We start from the raw sequence: 26,144 nt of genomic DNA on the forward strand, positions 1-26,144 counted from the left end.
ACTTACAGTACAGCATTTATTGGGGTCAAAGTGTGCCTAGTTTATGAGGCTTTATTTGACAATTTGCAAAGAAGCTTCCTGCTGTGTATGTTACTGCTACCGATCACTGGCACGGCAGCCTAACCTTAGCCCAGTGGTTCTCAATCCTATACCTGACGCAGCCCCTGCCAGAATGTTTTCATTCCAACCCACACTGCTTTCAACCTGCCATATTCACCCCTCTTAAGGATATTACCATATTACCCTCTTAAGGATCATCTGGGCCTGATTAAGCTAGGGTTGGAATGAGAATAGGCAAGGGGTCCTCTAGGAACAGGATTGAGAATCACTCTCCTAGCTACACAACACCCAACCAAACCTAACTGCAATTTGTTCTCATATTTCACACTATTAAGATAAAAAAGACTTAAGTGTCCACAGTGGAAATTTTTGAAACATTGGTGGTACCGTGGCGAATACAGGTTCAATCCCACAATCTTTGCATACAAAGCCAGAACTCAAGCATTTCAGCTACTTCCCTTTTATTACCCATAAACACTCTCTATGTCGGTTATACTCTTTATTCTAACTTTTCACTTGTACATCATTTTCCATTTAAAGTGGGTGTACACGGTCACAGCAGGATTCTGGGAGTTTCTTTAAAAGATGTTTTATTTATACAACATTAGACAGATCAGCAAAACACCAAAATGAAGCATCGCAACCATACTGCCGGTTTTTCTGAATCGTGATTTTTATGTACGTTTGACATGATACTCCATGAAGCAGGTCAGGGCTGCTGACTGAATGGGAAGCTCCAGACTGAGGAGCGCAGGAAAAGTCCAGGTAATTGGATGACCTCCAGAAGCACTAAAACTAAATCGTGAGTAAGGCTTACTGCTTGGTCAAACCTTCATTAAAAAAACAATTGATTATAACAGACAAAAAAAATTTTTACGCCAGTAATGAATAGAAAATTGAAACTGGATGTCTCTGTGGTAGCAACCAACTGTTTGCGATGAAAGAGGCAAAGGGAGTGAAGAGCCAACCTAGTGCTGCAGTTCCACTGGAGGCCAGAATGATTATGACTGTACCATCCAACTATCTTGCTCTTTAGTTTGGTTATGCGTCGTGTCCATGTACCATTGTGTAAGTGAGAATTCCACTGGTACTCACAGAATGAGCACAATAAAAGTCATATAACTACCTGCAAATCTACCACGCATATTAAAACATAAACGAGCTCAATCTCGTTTGTGGAGACAAATCAATGGAAGTACAAGCAAGAAGAATGAAGTCTGTACAAAATTCTGTTGACTAAATCAGAGCATTACTTTATAAGTATACTCCATCTGCATAAACAGACACAGACCCTACTAAAAGCCACCTGAAACTCAGCATATGGACCACATGTGTTGTAAATGAACTGGTGTGAACACCGAGCAGACAGGGCAGTCAGAAACATGATTTTATGTTAACAGGAGAGATAAAACGCAGGTGCATTGCCCCAAGCATTAAATCATAAATTAAATCAGGCTGTTTTGAAAATATCTTTGCTTTTATTGTGTGAAATGCAATTAAATATACAGGAATATTAGAAACACCTGTTATATAGTTAATGTCCAGTTATATTTGACTTCTGCTTTTTGCTGTTTATTCAGCCAAATACAGATACTGATGGTATTTGCAAGTGCGTTATCACTCTTGATTTCTGATTGTATTTCCTCATAACTTCATATTGTAATAAAACAAACCAGGGTTAAAGTACTACTCATGTCCTCTATATTCTCTGTATCAATATCAGTCTGCATTGTTCAAAATTTCATTAAAATAAAAAATGCATATCAGTATAGCGTTCAGAATATTTTATCTCCATATATATATGTGTATGTACACATGCACACACACACACACGTATGTATGTATATACTTTATGTTTTATATGATTTACATAGAATTTGAAAGTATTTAGCATCAATAAAGATATGTTTAGATGAAAATGTCTTTTTATTTAAAATTTTGCTGTCCTTTACTGAAAATTATGAGTTTTTTTCTCTGTTAAGCAGTTTGACAGTGTCTTCCCTAACGAATGAGGCACTGCAGACTATGTTCTCTTCCTTTCCCTTAAAATGTTAAATTTAAGTTACTGTATGCTCCGTTTTGTGCACCAAAAGACTTTTCTCATAAAATGTTCAATGGATATAACTCAAAAAATTTATCTGCAACAGTGACCACACAAAAAGGGAGGGCAGGTTGGTTAGAAAACTAGGAAGTGAGAGGCTGGCCAAAGGTTGCCTTTTCTGTATTGCCTAACAAAAAGAGAAGTAAGTTCAGTGGCAGTGCTGAACTACAACAAGCAACAGTGCTAATACCATTCATATAGCTAGCAAAACGCAGGGTGCGGTCTCACAATGTAATTTTTAGCAAATAATGTAGTACCTTTATCGATGAAATATTTATTTACGTATAGCCTGACAATGTGTAAGAAATACTGAAAAAGAAACCAATTCAACTGAGATCCTACTCTGTATGGGCAGTACAGGTGTAAATAAACTTTAACACCTTATCATTAACTACACACAGTGTATCAGGACATTTTTTCACTACTTTTTTGTCATTTGTTTCTGCTGGAAAATGGAAGCCGCTCTCTTCCTCCTGTGCCTGTCAGTGATCCAAACCTGGGTAAGTCATTTTCGCTTTGTAGTTGTCATCAAGTGGCAGTGTGAGCAGAGACAGTAGTGCATTGTTTTATTTTTCATAAATGCTCATAAGATAATCTGAATGCATCAAAATACGCATACACGCATACACACCAGAGCTACGTAACTTGCCATGTTTTTCCTTTAGTTTTTATTTTAGTTCTCTGGTTCACCACAATAGCAACATACTCTGGGAGAAGTTTAAATCGTAGGAAAATATTTCACAACTTTGCAGTAATTTAACTCCTGTCCACATAAAAGTGACACTAATAGCTGTTTCTGTTTGCTATTTTTGCATCATGCATCCATCCATCCATCTTCATGCCAGGTACCCAGCAAAGTGTCATGAGCTTATATTTAAATGTACTGCATTTACATTGACTAAAAGAGTACTTTGCCAGTATACTCGACCTAATAGGAAACAGACCTGAAGTAATAAAATTAAAAACGTGAGCATTAAATTTACACAGCATGGACACTGACTCTCCTTTCACCAGGATTAGCTGGGTCAACATCGGCACCACCAAGACTGCAATATTATCGGCAATATAAATGCTTTAATGTCAATAACAGGGCCTGTAACAATTTTAATGTAACGTGAAAATCAGGTTGGCTAGTTCAGTGCTGCCATGTTTTTCCAGGGCACTCGTAGCCCTGTAGGAATGCTACAGCATGTCATGAAGGATTAGCTGAAACAGGCAATGCTGAGATGCAGTGACATGAGGTCATGTAAGTCACTGTTACACAAATGGCTGCCTTCATTGGCAAATCATGTTGTCGTCACAGAACACTGTTGTGGATATAAGAGTGTAAGATATGTAAGTATTAATTGATTAATAGGCATGTGAAACAGGGCTGGAACTCCAAAGAGACACGGCACATATGTGGGTAATAAAATAATTAAATAACTGCATCCATATGCCTGTGACGGAGAACCTGAAAGCCTGGGGACACCGCAATGTCACCTGCTCTGTTTGTAGTGGTGTGTGGGATCGGGTGTCTGGGGAGGATGCACAATAAATGAAAAGGGTGAGCAATTCATAGTGCATCCCATTCATAGTATCCCCTGCCTCCTGCTCATATTAGAGTTTGATGCCTGCGCTTGGGGTGGGGGGGTACTTATAGCGTACCAGCATATATGTTGTGCACTACTGGTCTTGTCAATTAATTACAATTTCAACTCTGGGGACTGGTGGGGGGGCAGTGCCCCCTCTGCCCCCACAAATTAAGCCCATACTCCTGCGTTGTACCTTCTGGGATGGGCTTCAGGCTATATATGGGATAAGCGGTTATGGGAGATAGATGGAATGTATATATAAATGTGTCTTTGTGAGGACAAACAGCAGGACAAGATTTTATGATAATGTCAGCAGCACCTAAAAGTGATTTTGTTCTATTGTTACATGTGTGCAGAGACCCCAAAGGCAGAGCAAGCACCAAAGGTGATAAGGTTTAATGAGCCATTCGAACTGCTAGAATTCATATGACCAGGGCAGGAAAGAATGGTCTGTGCTGTTATTATGGACTATCAAGCAGTCACCATAAAGAACATATTTTGTTTCATTTTATGTATCCAGACAGGTAAGAAAGGTTACAGACTTATAGGAAGAGGATGCTGTGAAGCGGCATCTAGCTAGCTACAAGACGTTAGGAGGCCAGGTTAGGTGAAGGTTTGGCTGAGACCATTAGCACTGATATTAATTTTTCTATTTTTAAATAGGACTGGGAAATGTAACGTTAAGACGTTGAGTTAATCTTAAAGCCATTAATACATACATACATACAAAATAATATTTTGTTACACAAATGGGAGAATATTATGAGCAAAAATTTTAATAGAGACCTATAGTATTCGTTCCTCATTGTAAACAATGTGAGTTCTGGTGATGGAGTCACATAAAATCCCAGAATTCAGGACAAAAGTCAAAACATTCTGTTACGAATGCACTCAGACCCACTGATGGACAGATCACGGAGCCTTTATTAGCCCGGCAGAGAGAAACCGGTAGTCGTGCAGGCAGGGTCGAATGCCGGGAGATCAAGAAGAAACGGCAGGCATTGGGTCAGGATGCGGGACTGTGATCGGGGTCGCTGGCGAGAGGGTCAATTACTGGGGAATCTGTCCGGACACACAGAAAGGGCACACGGGGAACTCACAGGGAGGAAGAGCGAGGGGAGGAAGTGCAGGAGGGAGAGTCGGGCAGGGCGGAACGGAGCTAGACGGGAGGCAGGGAGAATAACGCTCGGTAAGTTTCCGTACATGAAGCAATTGTTGTGCTTATATCTAATGTGATTTCTAGGTATTGGTTGGAGCAGCTGCTTCCCATACCAGGTGTTGTGCCAAAAGGTTGACTGTCTGCCAGAAACTGATTACGATCAATTCCAACTTTACCCTGGTGTCTTGTACATATAGTAGTTCTTTTTGCGTGTATATAGTTTTTTATATTTTGGTCTTGCAAGCATCTGCTTTTATTTTAGCACTAAGTATTGAAAAATAACTACATTGAAAGTAATATACTTAAGTTCTGTTTTGAATTGTATTTTTTTGCAATCTATGTTTTTTGGGGAAAGATTAAGAAAACCCAATGTCCAACCACATTTATCGAAGATAAGAACACTCCTAAACTTATTAAGAAATGGTAATTACACTGAATAAACAAAATATTAAGTAATAAGGTGTTACATGTAGTCATTTTTGATCAAGGGAGACCTCAGATTTAATAATAATTAACTCACATGGCTAAAGTATAGGGTGGCATGGTGGTGCAGTGGTTAGCTGTTGCCTCACACCTCTGGGACCCGGGTTCAAATCTCCGGGTTATATGTGTGTGGAGTTTGCATGTTTTCCCCATGTCATTGTGGGGTTTCCTCCAGGTACTTCGGTTTCCCCCCACCGTTCAAAAACATGCTAAGGCTAATTGGAGTTACTAAATTGCCCATAGGTGTGCATGTGTAAGTGAATTGTGTGTGAGTGTTCCCTGCAATGGGCTGGCCCCCATCCTGCATTGTTCCCTGCCTTGCGCCCATTGCTTCCAGGATAGGCTCCGGACCCCCCGCGACCCAGTAGGATAAGCGGTTTGGAAAATGGATGGATGAATGTTGCATTATACTTGTTTAAAGTGGTAAAATAGAGTACATGGTTTAAAATGTTCTTATCCATTTGTGCTAAAACATTCAAAGGTTTTCAATAAAAAGATATTGGCGTCAATCACTTTTTGGCAATGGGTAAAATGCATTATACTGGTGCTATAGAGGTGTTTAAAGTGGTACAAATGGGTTAGATGTTCACTAATTCTGTAAATATAAGAAGAGTGCAAAACAATTAAAGTCAGGCAGAAAATACTGGTCAGTAAAAATGTATTGGCGTTAATTTTTGGCAATGGGTAAAATGCATTGCACTGGTCCTATAGAGGTGGTAAAAAGGACTGGATGGTTCATACTGCAGCACAGACCAGGAAATTCCACTGACTGTTTAATATGACTGCAAGATGAAGAATTCTCTTTATTTTATAAGTAATCCACATCGGTTGTGTAGTGAAACTCATTTAGATGTAGGAACATTTATAAACATAAATCTACATTAACGTGTCGCATTTGAACTTCCATGGCTTCATGACATAAGGTTACAATTTTACAACACAGTTATAGCCAATGACTGCTTTAAAGCGTTTACATGACAATGGCTTCCTTTGACTCAATTATTTATTAAGAAATTCACCGAACCCTTAAATCTGGCAGAGACATACCTTCGCTATTAGCTCGGGGATATATGTACTGTATAGTTTTTGCACTTTAAGGCGATTTGATATCGAAAATAGCCACTGTAGTGGCATAGAAACAGTTTAATGTCCCTGCCAATCATCATCAGTTCGATCATCAAACCCTTTTCAAAGCATTGAAATTCAGCTTGCACTTGCTTGCAAGTAGTGTTTTTGCTGGAAATGAATAATCGGTATATCTCAAGTTTAAGTTAAACCATTAAACAAATGTTAAAATATTCTCACAAACTTAAGAATTTAAAAAAATACTATGGTGAAATACAGTCTTTGTTTTTTGCATACAGCAATGTGTACAGGCATTACGTTAACTTTTTTAGGTGTATTAAAATGGTCATTTATTGTTCTGATTTGATGATTTACCATTTAACCCAAATAAGAATCCAAAAATCAGCAATATTAAAATGCATTTTAAGTCATTCAACTTTATTGCATGTAAGCCACAATAAACAATCAATTTGTATGATAAGATGTATAATGTTGTTCAGTGTTTTTTTGGTTATCATTGCTGTTTTGTCATTTTTATCTCATCTCGGTAACTCTTGCCTTGTATTTGATGAAATACTTTGCCGAAACCAATCGTAACATAACAAAACTGAGTAACTACCCCATTTGTGTAATTCTATATTAATTAGGGAATTCTGTCATAAATATTTAATATTATATTTCTCGTAATTGATTTGTACATTTTTCATTGATTCCCAGCCTTAATTTTTAATAAAATTGAGACTAATATGTAAGATAACTAATATTTATGAAATGAAAAGAAAGGGGACACTCTAATTGCGGAAGTGAAAATACAAACTTTGAAAGTCCTTAAAGAGAACTTGAAAAAGTGAAATCTGTGCAGCTAATGTAAGAAAAGAGCTCATTTTGAGTCCGTGTTCTGCCACTTCCACGAATCTCTCTCCCCAGCAGATGTGTATTGTCTCTGCCTCAGAACACGCAAGCATTTTTCAGTGTTTTTAAAAACACCAATGGGGCCTTAAATGTTCTGAGTCAATAAACATTTTCAATCAAGAGAAACTGGTCAGGATTTCTAAGAAAGAAGATATAAAGGGATTGTTGACTTCATTATATGTGAAATATGTGTAGTGCTTATTAATGATTTTTAATGTACAGGAAAATGGGATGGTAAGCTTTAAGGCCATAAACACAATAATTCCTCTCACTTGCAGTATGCAGATATGTCTACAATAGAATCAGCTTCTCTTTCTACTTCAACTTCTGTATCGATTTCAACTCCAGTTTTGACTACCCCTGTTCGTGAGTAGCATTTCAGTATTTTTTTTTTAGCTCTTTCGATATCCCCTTAAACAGCACAACTTTTTATTTCCATTTTAAGTACATGTCATGAATGTTATAATGCATTCATATTTGCTTTAAAAGAAACCATTGCTACCCTCTTTATGCAATCAGAGAACACTGAAAGACAATATGACATACGAGTTCTGTCTTCCCTTCAGCTATCAACTGTTCCACCTGGGATGTGACGAATACAACCATTAAGGGTTATATCTATGGCAACATCACCAGTGCCACTGCAAAATATGACAAGGAACTTCAGGGTAGCATAAATGCACCCATTGTGACCTTTTTCAATCTTTTACCTGGTTGCAACTACAATATATCCATACAGTCGTCATCAGGAACAGCGTGTTTAGACATGGAGGCAACAAGTAAGTTTCTACCTTCTTTCTTTATCCTTCCCAATAATTCATTCATCTGTCATTCATCTACTACAGCCTAATGCAGAATGACTTTGATTTCTAATAATTTGTAAGTTCAGCCTGAGGTAGCAAGACTTTTTATTTTATAAAAGAAAAGCAGTGGAAAAAAAGTTGGCAAGCTATACATGTGGCCATCAAGATGCCGATTCATAATTGTGATTGACGTTTATTGTGTAGTTTCGTTTTATGATTCCTATATTAATCGTTATGTTACTGTATGTAAGGGTCAATGCACTCACGAGGCTAAAATTGTTTGTTGTTAGAGATACATAGGTATTGCTTCTCAAATATAAGTGTTCTTTTAAATAAAATACATTAGATTTGTAATGTGAGTTATACAGTACAATAAGTTTGTATTATGTCTACAGTACATTATAATGTAAAATTCAAAGTTCAGAAGGCATTATTATAAAAACAATTCAGTAAAATATCTTCAAACTCAGGATATAGTAAGTATAATAATTGGATGTAATCGCATGGTATTGAGCTTTCTTACAGATATATTGACATTGACAAGATAATTTGCCTTCAGTTTTCTACTGTGATTTGTCTGACAATTTAATCAAAACCCTTCAGATTCGAGAATGGTATAATACTAAATAATTAGTGCTATTGCCATGTATGCTGGGTAGAATGGTGGTGCAGTGGTTAGCCCTGTTGCCTTGCATGTCTGGGAGTGTTTGAGTTTCCTCCATGGCTCCATGTGTGTGGAGTTTGCATGTTCACCCCATGTCCTTGTGGTGTTTCCTCTAGACGTTTTGGTCCCCCCCACCATACAAAAAACATGCTGAGGCTACTTTGAGTTACCAAATTGCCTGTAGATGTGACTGTGCTCTATTATGGGGTCATGCCCCATCCTGAGTTGTTCCCTGCTTTGTACACATAAGCTCTGGGCCACCCATGACCCTGAATAGGACAAATGGTTATAGAAAATGTGTGGATGGATGAGTTATGCAAAAGTAATATACTGTATAGGGGAAGCATGGGGGCTTAGTGGGAGTGCTATGGCAGAACATCTCCAGGATTGAGGGTTAAAGTTTGTGTACTTTTCCAATATTTATGTGGGTTTCCTTCAGATACTTTGGTTTATGCCTGTGCTCCATAAACATGCGGTGAAGTGAACTGCCATCTCCAAGTTGCCCAAAGTGTGTGATTGTGTGAGTGTGTACGGCATGTGACGGATCTACTGTACCCAATGCGTTTCCTGTCCTGGCAAAGCAATTGTGGTAGATGGATTGATGAATGAATTGATTATTGGTACTGTATTTTTAAAGGTATATTGTATTTATTCCCATTAAATAATATGACAAACTAGGTTGTATGATCTCTTAGTCTATTTGTAGATGATTTCCCATTTTCATGGGCACTGCTTAATTCCTAAATGATATGAGAACCCAAAGAATGCTGGAGAAATGCACTAAAAGGAACAATGAATTATTCTATTCAATGAAAAGAAAATTGAATCAATATAATTTGAGCTGTTGAGGTGAATTATATATCAAAATTCTTCTGTCTTCCTGTTGCATGTTTACATATTTGATTTGGATAAATATATCTGATATCATACATTAAACTTTGTTCAGAACTAATTTACAAAAAAATTTAAAATCCTTGGTAACACTAAAAAAACTAAATTCAAGAAATTAATCAAAATACTCAATTATCATTTATCTTTCTATCATTGCAGACTGTGTTTCCTATCTGTAATACTGGTTTTCTCCATTTTGACTTCTCACAGTTGCAGCGTTAGTAAATAGCGTTACTGTAAACCCTTTAAATTCTACTTCTTTGAATGTGAGTTGGACAAATGCTGCTGGCTGCATTAAAAGCTACAGTGGTTCTGTTAATGGTTCTGATTTTACGACAATGGGGAACTATCAAGAAGTACATGGTCTACAGCCTGGTTGTACATATGATGCCATAATCATAACAGAAGGATATGGGAAAAGTTCTGCTCCTGCCAAGGGTAAAGGAGCCACAGGTAAGTTAATCCAGATCTATATCAACATTCTCTCACATTGATCCAGGGAGTCCTACTCTCTCAGGGCGAGAACTCATGAAGTTGTCCCAGGTCCAACCCAGGGGGCAGAAGAGGGCACAGGTGGGAGGGGTTGTACATCATGGGGGCCTGCTTGAAGTAGTTTTTTCCCTGGCCTGGTGTCAGGTAAAAAATGTAATCTTCCCCACAAGGTTTAACACATACTGTACTTGACTTAGGACAAGTTAATAGAATAACAACAAATTTTAAGGATCTTATGAATAAACCGATAAGTAATTACTAGAATAGAAGTTGTAAAATATGTACATTCACAATTAATGAAAATTAATACAACTACTAGCAGTTTTGTTGGGGTAGCTGAAAACATATTCCAGAGAACAATTTGTGTTAAAAAATACGCATAGAATGATGTTATTCTTTCTGTCATTGCAAACTGTGTTTCCTATCTGTAATACTGGTTTTCTCCATTTTGACTTGTCACAGTTGCAGCGTTAGTAAATAGCGTTACTGTAAACCCTATAAATTCTACTTCTTTGAATGTGAGTTGGACAAATGCTACTGGCTGCGTGACAAACTACAGTGGTTCTGTTAATGGTTCTAATTTTACGACAATGGAGAACTATCAAGAAGTACATGGTCTACAGCCTGGTTGTACATATGATGCCATAATCATAACAGAAGGATATGGGAAAAGTTCTGCTCCTGCCAAGGGTAAAGGAGCCACAGGTAAGTTAATCCAGATCTATATCAACATTCTCTCACAGTGATCCAGGGAGTCCTACTCTCTCAGGGCGAGAACTCATGAAGTTGTCCCAGGTCCAACCCAGGGGGCAGAAGAGGGCACAGGTGGGAGGGGTTGTACATCATGGGGGCCTGGTTGAAGTAGTTTTTTCCCTGGCCTGGTGTCAGGTAACAAATGTAATCTTCCCCACAAGGTTTAACACATACTGTACTTGACTTAGGACAAGTTAATAGAATAACAACAAATTTTAAGGATCTTATGAATAAACCGATAAGTAATTACTAGAATAGAAGTTGTAAAGTATGTACATTCACAATTAATGAAAATTAATACAACTACTAGCAGTTTTGTTGGGGTAGCTGAAAACATATTCCAGAGAACAATTTGTGTTAAAAATATGCATAGAATGATGTTATTCTTTCTATCATTGCAAACTGTGTTTCCTATCTGTAATACTGGTTTTCTCCATTTTGACTTGTCACAGTTGCAGCGTTAGTAAATAGCGTTACTGTAAATGCTATAAATTCTACTTCTTTGAATGTGAGTTGGACAAATGCTACTGGCTGCGTGACAAACTACAGTGGTTCTATTAATGGTTCTAATTTTACGACAATGGATAACAATGAAGAAGTACATGATCTACAGCCTGGTTGTAAATATCTTGCCAAAATCATAACAGAAGGATATGGGCCCAATTCCAGTGAGGTTCAGGGTGAAGGAGCCACAGGTAAATTAATCCAGATTTACATTTACAATGTCTTGCACGCACTGCACCAGATATAGACTGTAATGTTCCCTAAAAGGATTACAAAATACTTCAGATCAGGTTTCTATAGAAAAAAACACAATGAAGTATAAGGATCTTCAGAATTACAGGAAAAGAAAGAAAAAATGAATTTATAAAATACATTCAAAACTAAAAAAATTGGAATTAATGCACCTACCAACAGGATCCTTGTGTTACAAAAGCACAGTCAGGAATGATCCACAGTGCGATTAGGAAATTATTGAGATTATTGCGGTTAAACGAATTTATTGAAACTGAACTAAATGGCACTAGAAACAAAAGGGTCCGCAAGGGGTCAAACACAAAGCAGGAGGGTGAAACAAGAAGTCAATGCCAGACAAGAGTACAGAGCAAGAGCAGGCATACTGTATACATATAGTGGTAATGAGGGGTGTATGAGAAACATGTATATAATTAACAATGAATCCATGAATCACCACTTTATCATGGTGGAGAGGTTTGTACGCTTTTGTGGTCCTAGGAGCTATGTTGTCAGGGGCAGTTGCCCCTAGTAGAGTCTCCAAAAGCGGCCAGACTAAGTCCAATTCAGAAAACCCCTATGAAGAAAGACATAAGACAATGTAACCCCACCTGGAATGGGGAGACTCGGGCCTCGCCTTGGAGCCAGGCCTGGGGCGGAAGCTTTAAGGCGAGTGCCTGGTGGCCGAGCCTTCACCCATGAGGCCCAGCCAGGCATAGCTTGAAGGAGTAACATGGGTTCGCCCTCTTGTGGGCCAACCACCTGCAGGGGGAGCCGTGGGGGTCAAGTGCAGTGTAGATCAGGTGGCAGTTGAAGGCAGAGGCTTCAACAGACCATGTTAAACTTATAAAACACAGCAAAAAGGATTGGATGGCCAGCAACACCTTCTGGCCAAACTGGGAGTCAATAGACAGGGATGGGTCCTGACAATCTGTACATGTCTTCTGGAGCTCCATGATTTGTTCTTCAAAACGTAATGATGAAATAACATACAACTGGACTGTTTCCTATCTATAATACTGGTTTTCTCCATTTTGACTTGTCACAGTTGCGGCGTCAGTAAATAACGTTACTGTAAACCCTATAAATTCTACTTCTTTGAATGTGAGTTGGACAAATGCTACTGGCTGCATGAAGAGCTACAGTGGTTCTGTTAATGGTTCTAATTTTACGACAATGGAGAACTATCAAGAAGTACGGGGTCTACAGCCTGGTTGTACATATGATGCCATAATCATAACAGAAGGATATGGGAAAGGTTCTGCTCCTGCCAAGGGTAAAGGAGCCACAGGTAAGTTAATCCAGATTTACATTTACATTATTTCACATTGATCCAAATAAAGATTTTACGTTCACTCAAAAGATTAACATATAATTTATTTAGATCAGGCTTCTATAGCAAAACACAACGATCTTCAGAATCAACCAGTTACTTTACTGGAAGAGAATGAACAGTAGAATTTAAAAAATACTTTGAAAATTAATGCAATTTGCAATTAATGCATGTGCTAACAGTGTTGGTGGAATCCTTGTAGACATCCACCAGAGCTGAATGATTTGTTCTTCAAAATGTAGTAATGTAACATTGTAGAATGAAGTTATTTTTCCTGTCAGTAATGTCTGATATCATATACTAAATTACATATAAAAACATGTATCTTTCTATCATTAAAGACTGTGTTTCCTATCTGTAATACTGGTTATCTCCATTTTGACTTGTTATAGTGGCGGCATCAGTAAGTAACGTTACAATAACTGCTCTAAACTCTACTGCTTTGAGAGTGAATTGGACAACTGCTACTGGCTGTGTGACGAACTACAGTGGTTCTGTTAATGGTTCTAATTTTACGACAATGAAGAATTATCAAGAAGTACATGGTCTACTGCCTGGTTGTAAATATGATGCTAAAATCATAACAGAAGGATATGGGCCCATTTCCAATGTGACTGTGGGTGAAGGAGCCACAGGTAAGAAGGACTAAAATTGCTTAGATTTATGTTGGTTTATTATTGCTTAGATTTATGTTGGGAGTGGTGGGGAACCTAATCTACGGAGGGCTAGTGTGGATGCAGGTTTTTGGGATCACCTCTTAATCAGCCACTAATAAAGCAGTGGTTTTCAACTGCAATAACCCAATGCTACTGGCTGATTGAGAGGTCATCCCAAAGACCCACACTTACAGTGGCCCTCCATGTCGGTATTTGAACTCTCATGACTGATTAATGATGTATACTTAACAAACACTTAGTTACTGGTTAATTAATTCATTAAATAAGCGTGTACTACTACATTATTCATGTCTCCAAGTAAAGTTACCAAAACTGTCATAGTAAGAAACCATATAACTACTTTGAGACCAGAATGGGAAATCCAGTGTCTCTGCTGATGTTTCTGTCCTTCTGTTACAGTTGCACTTCCAGTTAAAAGTTTAAATATCACTGCTAAAAATGCCACATTACTGGTAGCACACTGGGCCACTCCTGTTGGATGTGTACGAAATTTCCTGCTGTTAATCAATAACAGCAATGAAACGACAAAGGAAAATTCCATGGAATTCCATAATCTGAAGCCTGGTCACAGCTATACAGTTAGGATCATTGTCAATGGATTTGGAAAACCGTCAAGAGAAGTTAATGTTACTACAAATACTTGTAAGTTCAATATATTGAGCTCGTTAACAATGATTGATGTACTTTTTTTCAAGCATCAGCTATTATATGTACTATAGTGCCTTATTTATAGTTTAATCAGGCTCACTCATTCTTTTTAGTAAAAATATAGAGAATGCATTAAAAATTCTAATTTTGCCTTGACATTTTTTTTCTTCTGGCATTTTTAAAAGGCCCAGTTTATTCAGTCAACTCATAGCAAAATAAAATACCTATACAAGAAAAATCCTTTCCAGGTGTGAAATATGCGAATACTTTATTTGACCAGATTTTCTATACTAAATTGCAAGAATATTGACAGATTGACAGAAGACTCTTGCATTAAATGTTAGAAAATAGTGTCTGTTTATGTGTCTTTCAGATCCTTCAGATTTAGTGGGTGTCACCTGTGGGTATGCATCATCGGGCTACGGCATTGCATTATCCTGGCCACCCCCGTATGGAAAATGGACAAGAGTGGAGGTGCAGCTTGATGGACAAAGTCTTCAAAATGTGACCGGTTCAGAGACCAGAGTAATTATTGATGGAGTGCAGCCTGCCAACAGCTACACCATCAGTCTTCAGTTGTATTCAGGGGATCTGAGCAGCGCGCCTGTAGTAATTAACTGTACGACTGACCCAAGAGGTGAGAACCAGATCAACAACTTCTTTAGAGAATGGTGGCCCAAGCATGCGTTATTTTGAACAATAATTGGAATTAAGAAATTTATTTATATTGCCTTTTTAGATTTTGCAAACATCCATTTGGTACAGTGTTTAACGTGTTTTAAAATAATAATATGTGAGTTATCTGCTGGTAAGGACATCCAACATTTATTAACCCTTAATTAAGTTCAGCAACTGAAATTCCATAAAAATCAATATATTCTGCCATGAAAACTGGCCTGCATTAAACTGAAAATGCTGTCTTGTGTCATAAAATGTGTTTATTATCTGCAGGCATTATAGCTGGTGTGTTGGTGGCAGTTCTGATTCTTCTTATGGTGATCCTCGCTGTCGTCGTTTTACGCCACAAGCCAAAATGCCTGAGGTATGTACAATTATATAACCCTAAGAATATATTGTTTTTAACAGAAACACAATCATCTGAATAAAATTGATGATGATGGCTATATTCACACACAAGTACACAAATAAACTGGGCTACCATCTCATAATTATGGCAAATTTTACATATTGTCAGCAATGCATGCCTTCAGATACACTATATGGAAAAAAAGTATTGGGATACACCTCTCAGTCATTGAATTCAGATGTTTCATTCAGACCCATTGTCACCAATTTATAAAAGCACAAACCTAGTCATGCAGTCAGGTTTACAAACAGTTGTGAAAGAATGGGTTGTTCTGAAGAGCTCAAGGAATTCAAGCAGGGATTTGTCATAGGATGCCACCTTTGCAATAAGTCAGTTTGGGAAATTTCTTCCCTGCTTGATATTACATTGTATACATTAATACATTTTTATGCATACATACTGTATGTATCAGTTTGCATATTGCAGAATTTGGATGCTATGATGGGGTATTAGTGCCAAAAATGTCCACAGCTATTCCAGCTACTGTCAGACCTGCCAATCAGCCTCAAAACCATTTAGATATAACACTGCAAAAAAAAAAAAAAAACTGCTTCCCAATTATTTTATTTGTGTATATTTTCACATTAAAACATCTATAAACTCCATATGCTATACTGTACAACGTCTTAAATAGCTAGCTCGCAGAGTTTAATGTTAAATTCATCAAGGCACAATTTATCCATCCATCGATCCATTTTCCAAACTGCTTATCCTACTGGGTCACGGAGGGTCTTGAGCCTATCCTGGAAGCAATGGGCATGAGGCAAGGAACAACCCAGGATGGGGGGCCAGCCCATCGCAGGGCACACTCACACACAATTCACTCACACATGCACACCTATGGGCAATTTAGCAACTCCAATTAGCCTCAGCATGTTTTTTGGACTGTGGGTGGAAACCGGAGTACCCGTAGTAAACCCCACGACGACATGGTGAGAACATGCAAACTCCACACACATGTGACCCAGACGGAGACTCGAACCCGGGTCCCAGAGGTGTGAGGCAACAGTACTAACCACTGCAGCACCATGCCGCCCCAAGGCAGAATTCCATAATACTAATATAAATTAGCTCATTTGACATATGGATTGTGAAAATGTAGAGATGCAGTAGCGAAGTGAAGAATGTTGCCTCCTATGCAAATGGAACGTTATGAATACTAACCTGGAGCTGATACTGAAATACAGTCATGGGTGGTAAAAAAGTGAGAATGATATATTGATACCAGGGGCTGAATTTATTACATCAGTTATGTTACTCTCTAGTCTGACTATTCTGCAATTTGCATTGCTCTTTCAAAACCATTCTTCATTCCATTATGTCTGTATAGTTACAGAGATCCATTCTCACATCCTTATCCCAATTAGCCAATGTGCATGAGAGCTCCTTCAATGTAAACCAGCCCAACATCATAGTTGTATGTATAGATGTGGGAAATGTCATGCCAAATTCTTCCACACTGGAAGGGCAGTGCGGTGGTCTCATACACCTCCAAGGCTGTGGTCTCAGTTCTCCTCTTACATACATATATAGACGTTGCATGTTCTCCCTCCTTTCACTTTAGTTTTTACATGCCTTACAAAAATAATCAGAAAAGTGAACTGATTTTTCTAAAATCCCCTTATTGTGTGCCCTGCAAATGCAGTAGAATCTTTCCAGAGAATTTTTCCAGACACCCCACCTTGATTCCAAGGAGGGCGGAAGGGGGACAGCCCTGAGTGGGGCGGGGGAGGGGTGCTTGTTAGGCTTCATTATTACGGTAATTCGTATACCACATTGTTTTCATTGAAAAATAATCCATCCCTTCTCCCACAGTTAACAGAAAATACTGTAATTTAGCAGTGTTTTTTAAAATACTTGATTTGTAGGCAGATGAAGGACAGCCAGGATTTGGATGATGCTGGCTAGGCTTGGCCAGTATTATGGTAATACCGTACATTTGTTGACTGCAGAGTGCAGTTAGTAATATTTGCCTGCTGGGGCTGGATGGTGAGGGCTGGATTTGGTTTGCCAACCAAATGGGGGAAGTTGTGGTGCAAAAAGGTCTTCCTGGGTAATTTTACTGCAGCTAAATATTAAAATGACATTGCACATCATTCGAGGATGTCTGAGGACTTCTGGGATAGTGGTATGGCTGATTTTCTGCTCTCTGCATCCTGAAAATGAAAAGATATCTACATTTTTGAACCCTGTAAATTTTAATTTGTAAGCCTGGCAAGGCACATTACAGCTGAAATAGAAATGATTCTAGTTTTTTTAAATTAAACAATTTTCTGTGTATAGAGACCTTAAATATCCCTAAAATATTTTTATCTCCTATAGGCAAAAGTGGCTAACAGAATCGGAAGTAACCAATGATAAATTCAAGTATGTACATGTGTTCATACGTCCTCCTCTGCATTATTCTGCATTTTCATGCAGCACTTCATTCTGATAACTGATAGTCACATAATTGATTTTCTCAAGAGTGGTTCCTGTGGGCAAGTTTGCAGAGCACTTCCACAAACTGAGCTGTGATCAGAACAGAGGATTCAGTGAAGAGTATGAGGTACCATGTGTATGTATGTGTGTGTATGTGTGTGTGTGTGTGTATGTTTGTGGTGTGATTCTCGTTTTGATTTTCCTTTTCCTAATGTTTCAGTATGAGTACACTAATTTCAGTATACCTGCTTCATACGACAGAACTTGAGCACAGCTGGTGTAGATCAGCCATGTCACACAGCCCTCATTCCAGAAAACAAGGCCAAAAATCGCTTCACCAATGTGCTGCCCTGTAAGTCCACGCAAATTCTATAACCCTCTGTCATTTTTTTGTGTTATGTGGTTCCCAAGAGTGTATGTGTTATATATCGATTGGCAATAAGGACCTTACTGTTGATAGGACTGAAAATGAGCCATGTATCTTCTCAATGTTCTAATGTTTGTCAGGTCTTGGTAGGTTGTGCTCCACACTCTTTTTTATACCGAAGAGGAAATTAAAGCAATATATTTCTCAAATATGCAATCGATTTTTTAAATACTGGAGTCTTAGAGCATGGGGAAATCCACTGTGTCAAGATACTGTGCCGTTTACTCAGCTGAGAGAATTGTGCAAGGTAGAATTGTGCAACAGCTCCCCCTGGGGTGTCCCATCCATTTCATGAAATTCCAAACTACAAAAGTATGTTATGTCAAAAGATGGGAATGAAATAGCTTTCCTCACAGTTCATTTCCCTAACATGAGTCTTCTTGCCATGCCAAAATGGTTCTTTAGGTAGAAGCACGCCCATAGATTTGACATTTTAATGTGGATATTGTGGATAAATGTGTTTGAGGATGTTACACCGAATGTCTACTCATTAGCACCCAGAAGTATTTTCTTCATAGAATTATAGCTCCTGACTTCTCCTATTAGCTAAACATTTGTATTAAAATGTTGATTATTACTGATCATTTGAAATACCCGTTCTCTTATTTTGCCTCAGTTGCGTCACATTGTCTTACTCTGGAACCGTTCTTTTAAATCAGATGTTTATTTTAATATCTTCAATGAGTAATAATAATATTACTTTAGAATCCTGTTCACTGTTCATCTGACACATATGTGGTTGTTCCACACAGCAATGACCCCTGAAGATAATTCTGATGTATAATCACTCGTGCTATCGATCAGTGTACTGCAGCTTTGAGTATTTGAGGTGTGATTGTTCACTCTCAGTCTGGGTCTATTCTTCTGGTCATAGATCCTTTCTGTGTCGTGGATCCTGCTTTGTTGATCAACTGATTTTGCTTAGTTCCAAGACCTCATGCTTGGTAGGACCCTTTGCAACATGGCGCTTGAGTGCTTAGCGTGTCAGTGACATTCCTCACAGACGGTAGTCCGAGTTCTGTTGGACCTGAGCACTTGGAGGCTTGCCAACTCGAAAGAAGAAAGGACTGACAGGTGGAACACTTGGCCATGTGTACGCGTGCTGGTTGTGCTGTGCCCCTTTGCCTGTGGTGGTGTACTATGCTCAGGACCTGGTCATTTATGGTGGCCTTACATCTTCAGAGTTGTGAGTTTCATTCTTATGTGTGCAAGACCTTTGAATTTTCCTCCTCAGCTTGTATTAATTTAATTGGTTGATCCAAAGACATTTGACTTAAGCTGTGTTTGTTAACAATGCTAGTCTGTTATGGGTGTTTCTCAATACCAAGAATGCAAAGATTGTGCTTGTGGTACAAACAGCAGTCTTCCTAACGTCAAGTAAGCATATTGCAAAACACCCTATGCTTCTGTTCTGTGATGGATTGGCATCCTGTTTAGGGAACACCCTGTCTCATGCGTTCTTCTTACTTGGATGAAACCCAAAATTACCATTACAATGGGAAATGGCTTGGCTGATGGATTATTATTATTATTTTGTAAATCTCTAAATAATACTATTCTCACCAGATGACTCATCTCGAGTAAAGCTCACAACAAAAAACCGTGACATGAACTCAGACTACATCAATGCCAACTATATGCCTGTAAGTCAGAAAAATGCCATGAATACAGGTACCTTTACCCCATATATGAAATGTAATAAACATTTTTGGAAATCCATGTATTTGTTTCAGGGCTATGGCAATAACAACAGGCAATATATTGCTGCTCAAGGTCCTCTACCAAACACAGTGAATGATTTCTGGAGAATGATCTGGGAACAAGACGTTACGGGAGTAGTCATGGTAACAAATTGTAATGAAGGAGGGAAGGTAAGTATTGCACATGCCATGGTGTGTGAATGATGTTCTACTCATTTAATCTGCTGTCAAATGCATAAACTCTTTTCTTTGACTGTCCCAGGTTAAATGTGAACAGTACTGGCCAGAAAACTCCTTGCCCCAGACATATGGAAATCTGGCAGTAAAAGTTACCTCTGAGCACAAAGACATGGACTGGACTCGGCGAGAGTTTAATGTCAGAAATGTGAGTGTGATCTCTTAACACAAGAACTGGTGGGAAACTGGCATGTATGGTTGCAGCACATTTATTTTTATTGCTTTCGAATTCATTTTAATGCCGAGGAGCATGTCTTACCACCAGCTTTGCATTTTCTGTAATTCCAGATGAAGACATCAGAGGTCCGTCTTGTTAAACATTTTCACTTCACCGCCTGGCCAGACCATGGCGTACCGAGTGGGACCTCAGCGCTGATGGAGTTCAGAGGGATCGTGCGACACCACGTAGAGAGTTGCTGCTCACTAGCGCCCATGGTGGTGCACTGCAGGTGATGCAGGCAGGAAGCTATCAGCCTTTCAGGCTTGAATGCAGATTATGATATGATTATTAGTAATTCAAAGAAAGATTTGTGTGCAAAATCAGATCATCTTCATAGGCTTATACTGCCAAGTCTGCTCTACTGGAATAGTGGATGGATGTATATGCCTATACATTTAAAAATATGATTTTTATGGGTCTGAGGGGAGTTAGTATTGTAAAGAGTGATACCAATAAGTGCCTCTGTCTTTCTCAGTGCGGGGGTGGGTCGAACAGGCACCTTGATTGCACTGGATGTGGCTCTGCAGCAATTAGAGATGGAGAGAGCTGTTGGCCTGGCTGCCTTTGTCCGTAAAATGAGGCTTAATCGACCCCTGATGGTGCAGACAGAGGTAAGGCCTCTTCCTCTCTCAAGTTTCTTCTGTACAGGCTACCCCAAGCGAAAGGCTTTGAAGTTAACCCTAAAACATATAATTTCTATGGTGGTATGCATTCATAGTTCATTAACTTGAACATTTTTTTCCTGTAATAAAGTCATGATATCAGTCAGCATTTGCATTTTTACATAATTCAAGATTATAAAATGCCCATGTGACACAAAGCTGTAAATAATTATATTTTCCAACTGTATCCCTTTAGGGATTCTGTACATTTGACATCATTAGGCTTAAGTTTTATATACTCGTGTTTCTTGCTTTTCTGTGATGTGTGTTTTCCCCTTTTTATATGTATTAGTAAATCCTTGTTCTTCTTCCCAAAGTAAAGAACAAACAGTTTTTGGCCCAACAGTGTTTGGAAACCGGATGGTAGACTCAGGGACGGATTATGGGTTGTGTGGCCCCTGGGCAAAACGTTCGCGAGGGCCCCCCCCCCCCCACCACCACCACCACCACCACCACCACCACAATTCAAGGGCCCTTGGCAGCCAAACACACTCCCTATAGGGTCAGTGGCCCTTGTAGGCAGAGGATCAAAGAATGTAGGCCCTTTAAAATAGACAAACGAAAATACATTGTTGATAAGCATTGCAAATTGTTTTGGGCTAGGGGCCCCATGGGCCCCCTGCACCCCAAGGGCCCCTGGGCAGCGGCCCCGCTGGCCCGGTCCATAATCCGTCCCTGGGTAGACTCATTAATGAGGTGTAGCATATCCAGTGCTTCATACCTCTTAATCAATGAAACACTTATCTACCAAATGCCAAATCCTGTATCTCATCACAATTCTTAATGTATTACCTGAACATAAATTAACTTCTTTTAGCTGTCTGATTCCCATATTTGTTGACTGAAGATATGTGTATCTTTTTCCTTTCCTTTTTTTCTAGTCCCAATACATCTTTTTGCACCAATGCATCATGGACAAACTCAAAAAAGGAATGAAAACAGAGGAGCCTGTTTATGAAAATACGGACATGATATATGTTAATTCAGTGGCATTGAGAGATTTTGTTGAACATAATCCCAAATCTTAACGCCTTTAGTTAGTTGGTCTGTCAATGTGCTTCTTTTGATATTGTCTTTCCAAAATTGTGTTGAAGTGCTCTTTTTCCAGTAGCTTTATAACTGATCCATGCCATTTTTTGTGTGTAATGAATGTTGTTTGCAGATAATATTCCATTTTATTTAATTAGTTTTTTTATTGTGTATTTTTTAAATATTAATGCAATACAAAATGTAATTACATTTTTTTGCTGAATTGTTTTATGAAATACAAAAAAAGAAGATATGAGTAAACTCCAGTTTAATTATTTAAAAAATTATAAAAACCTACGCCTGTCTCGTACTTGTAAATATTAGGTCTGACATTTTACAAGGTATCCTTTTCAAAAACTGGTACACCATTTTACAGTATCCCATACATTATGAAGGAAATTTCTTCCTTACTCCATTCAAAGAAGCCTGTTGAGTGCTAAACAATATTTTCAAATAATTGTTTAACTGTGCAATGTGTCCGAGAGTTTTGATTATGCAGCAATAGTGGTTGGAGCTTATGGTTGGATGGGACAGTTGTTTGAGGTAAGCATTGAGAACAAATTATGCAAATCTTTTAAATACGAGGATTTTAAAGAGGGGCGGCATGGTGGTGCAGTGGTTAGTACTGTTGCCTCACACCTCTGGTTCCCGGGTTCGAGTCTCCGACTGGGTTACATGTGTGTGGAGTTTGCATGTTCTCCCTATGTCGTCATGGGGTTTCCTCCAGGTGCTCCAGTTTCCCCCCACAGTCCAAAAACATGCTGAGGCTAATTGGAGTTGCTAAATTGCTCGTAGGAGTGTGTGTGAGAGTGAATGGTGTGTGACTGTGCCCTGCGATGGGCTGGCCCCCCATCCTGGGTTGTTCCCTGCCTCGTGCCCATTGCTTCCGGGATAGGCTCCGGACCCCCCGCGAGCCAGTAGGATAAGCGGTTTGGAAAATGGACGGATGGATGGATTTTAAAGATGAAAAGGCCTTTGTGTGGAGAATTGGAAAATTGTTAATATGCCATTTAGACTAGAAGAATCACAATTTGGAAAAACAAATCTGGGAACAAATATTCTGATGTGGAAAAGGACTGACCTTTGGACACAAATATTTACATTGTGAAGCATATTTACACTGGACAGTTTACTTATCATTATATTCAATCCTGATCTCAAATTTGCAATCAAGTATTTCTTCTTTTTCAAATGCAGAACAATAGGTATCCATGTATCTGTGAATTGATCAGTGATACCGGGCATACATACCCTCTGATGCCTTGTTTATTTTAAGTCAGCAGTAATTTAAAGCCTACTGCATTTACTTGATTCTGGAACTGTTCCTCCATTTCTCATAATCTTGGATGAGTCATATTTCAAGAGGAACAACTGTACTGATCAATGCTTAAAGTGAATCATAAATAAAATCACCTGCCACTCGTGCTTTATTACCACTTAAGCTTTTTTCCAGCCTCTCATCAGACCACTTTGTCAACTGTAATTTGCAAGTGGTCTAAATGTATATTATTTCCTGAAAAAAGTAAAGTTTCAATCCAGGTGTTATGCTGATCAAGGACGGGGAGCAAGGATCCAGACGTGCGTGCAGCCCAAGCCTTTATTGGGTGTCCGAGAACTGAGGTACAAGTAGGGCTAAGCAAACAGGAGGGTCGGTGATGGAGAGCAAGGGTCTGAAGCCGGGAGGTCTGTCCAACGAAGAGGCACACGACACGAAAACACAGGGACTGGGGCACGAGAGGAGCCGGACTCGGCGGGGAAGGCGGTTCAGGTGCGGGAACGGGTCTGGGGAGAGGAAAGGAATAGGGAGCGATAAGTACACAAGGCAGACGAGAAAGGGAGGAAGCAAAGGGAACACGGAGGACAGGCAATCGCTCAGTAAGGCACATGGGAATGGCTCAATACTTCGCGTGGTTTCTCTGGTGATCCGTGCTTAAAACTGCCCCGTCATTAGTCTCATGCGAAACACCCGGTCAGACCCGCCCACGGGTGGGGATTAGGCGGAGCCGTCGGCGGGCACCGTTGGTCGGGGTGTGACGCCAGGCAAGTTTTACATGGGAGCTTACAAGGCACATCTTGATTTTTAATTTTAATTCTGAAAATTGGGATGATTATAGGGACACTTTAAGGAAATCTGCTTGACAGACATGATTATCAAATGATCAGGAAGAAGTCCTTGGCATTTATTTAATTATTTACCCTTTCAGAATTCATCCCTCCTAGTTGTTACTCTAGTACTTACCTACCTTATTATTGTTGTCATTTTTAGCATATATACGGAGTATAGATATAATAACAGTTTGATCACATGAAACACTGAAGTAACAAAATCACAACTCCAATCAAAGATAGAATGTCAGTCACTTTAGGTTGATTGCCAGTATGTTTCAGCCATTAATCACACATCTGACAATCAGCATTTATATGATTTGTGGGTTACTAAATATATGGCAGAAATCAATGATGGTATGGGTGGCAATCTTGTGAAAGTCATAAGGTCGAGTGATTACAGTACTTTGTAGGGTTGCATAATAACCAAAACATATAATGTGGGTTTGCAAGACCAAACATTTTTTGCTCATTATGGGAGATGAAAATTTTTCTAAACACTTGAACTAAACAAATTCAAGAATGCTTTTGCGGATGTGAGTCACCTTCCAATGCTTCCCTAATCACCATATCTGAACAACAATGGAAGTTTTGAAGTTTCTTTGGACCTCAGAATGAAATACATTTCCACCACTTTCATTCCACAACAAAGGCTTTTCTTATTTAAAATGAATCCCCCTACAGTACATGTAGTTCAAACTTGCATGACAGAATTACACAAGGGATAAAAACTGCTCTGAAGGCAAAGAGTTGCCCTGCTCCGTATTAGGTCCTTGATTTTGATCACTGGGACAAAATATGGCTATTTTTGTTCTGCCCTTTTTTTTATAACAGCATAAAAATAAATTCAGTTCTGTGCGTTTAATTTCTGACTGTGATTATAAAACTCACCACTTGGGGGTAGTAATGGACAGTACACATTTCTGGTTTACGCCGTGGTTAACTGAAAGAATTTTTTGCACCATTTGAAAGGACGCATGATTTACACGATCGTGATTGTTGTGCGTATGCATCGAGAAATCAACGCAGCTACTTTTTCACGTCTGTGAATCTGATGTCGTAAATGTTTAAGTTGTTTGTAACTGCTTCCTACTCTTTTTCTTTGCACTTAACTGGTTTGTGTAGCTTAGTCTCCAGCATGTCCCCCATCCTCTTTGCAGTGCTTTCCGCGGTGATAGCCTGGACGCTATATCCTGATATACCAGAAAGCAGCATTAATAACATTAATGGGGAAGGATAGTTTTCACATGAAACATAAATATCATTATTCACATCTTGCAATTTGGTGCAGTGGTTAGCACTGTTGCCTCACACCTCTGGGACCTGGGTTCAAGTCTCTGCCTGGGTTACATGTGTGTGGAGTTTGCATGTTCTCCCCATGTCATCGTGGGGTTTCCTCCGGGTACTCTGGTTTCCCCCCACAGTCGAAAAACATGCTGAGGCTAATAGGAGTTGCTAAATTGCCCTTAGGTGTGAGTGACTGGTGTGTGAGTGTGCCCTGCAATGGGCTGGCCCCCCATCCTGGGTTGTTCCCTGCCTCGTGCCCATTGCTTCCGGGATAGGCTCTGGACCCGCCGCGACCCAGTAGGATAAGCGGTTTGGAAAATGGATGTATGAATGTCTTGCAATTTAGCAACATAGTCAATGTCTGTCATGCATTGGCTGCTTGAGAGCAGCTTATAGGTGCTACATCACTTGAAGTTTGTGCAGAACTTTAGATATACCTCTTTACTCTTCAACAAATTAGTATCATTAAAGTAGTGCTAAAAGTATAACAGAAAAAATGAGGCATAAATCCGCAAAAAAAACCTTATTGTCCATTTTCAACTGTTCATATCACAAAGATGTATAATTATAAGATGAATATATAATTCACTTGAGGGCACCCCTAACTTGCTCTCCCAA

General features: G+C 39.1%; 1 protein-coding gene across 6 annotated transcripts; it reads left to right on the forward strand.

Annotated features, from left to right (window-relative positions):
• The first annotated feature begins 2,274 nt into the window (after positions 1-2,274).
• On the forward strand, positions 2,275-23,548 carry LOC125742867 (receptor-type tyrosine-protein phosphatase H-like). Of its 6 annotated transcripts, XM_049015278.1 has the most exons (20): positions 2,275-2,661; positions 7,633-7,720; positions 7,921-8,133; positions 9,923-10,165; positions 10,667-10,909; positions 11,410-11,652; positions 12,741-12,983; positions 13,418-13,660; positions 14,102-14,344; positions 14,724-14,987; positions 15,302-15,392; positions 17,760-17,804; positions 17,904-17,985; positions 18,120-18,210; positions 19,852-19,928; positions 20,019-20,156; positions 20,248-20,370; positions 20,511-20,671; positions 20,918-21,053; positions 21,986-23,545. In XM_049015278.1, exons 1-20 carry the CDS (start codon positions 2,614-2,616, stop codon positions 22,130-22,132), a joined length of 3,162 nt encoding a protein of 1,053 aa, XP_048871235.1. In that variant the 5' UTR covers positions 2,275-2,613; the 3' UTR covers positions 22,133-23,545. The 6 variants fall into 6 exon arrangements, with proteins under 6 accessions (XP_048871235.1, XP_048871237.1, XP_048871236.1 ...); XM_049015280.1 differs by lacking the exon at positions 10,667-10,909 and having other exon boundaries at positions 21,986-23,547; XM_049015279.1 differs by lacking the exon at positions 9,923-10,165.
• The last annotated feature ends 2,596 nt before the right edge of the window (positions 23,549-26,144 follow it).

The sequence above is a fragment of the Brienomyrus brachyistius genome, chromosome 5, assembly GCF_023856365.1.
Source record: "Brienomyrus brachyistius isolate T26 chromosome 5, BBRACH_0.4, whole genome shotgun sequence".
Taxonomy (NCBI): domain Eukaryota; kingdom Metazoa; phylum Chordata; class Actinopteri; order Osteoglossiformes; family Mormyridae; genus Brienomyrus; species Brienomyrus brachyistius.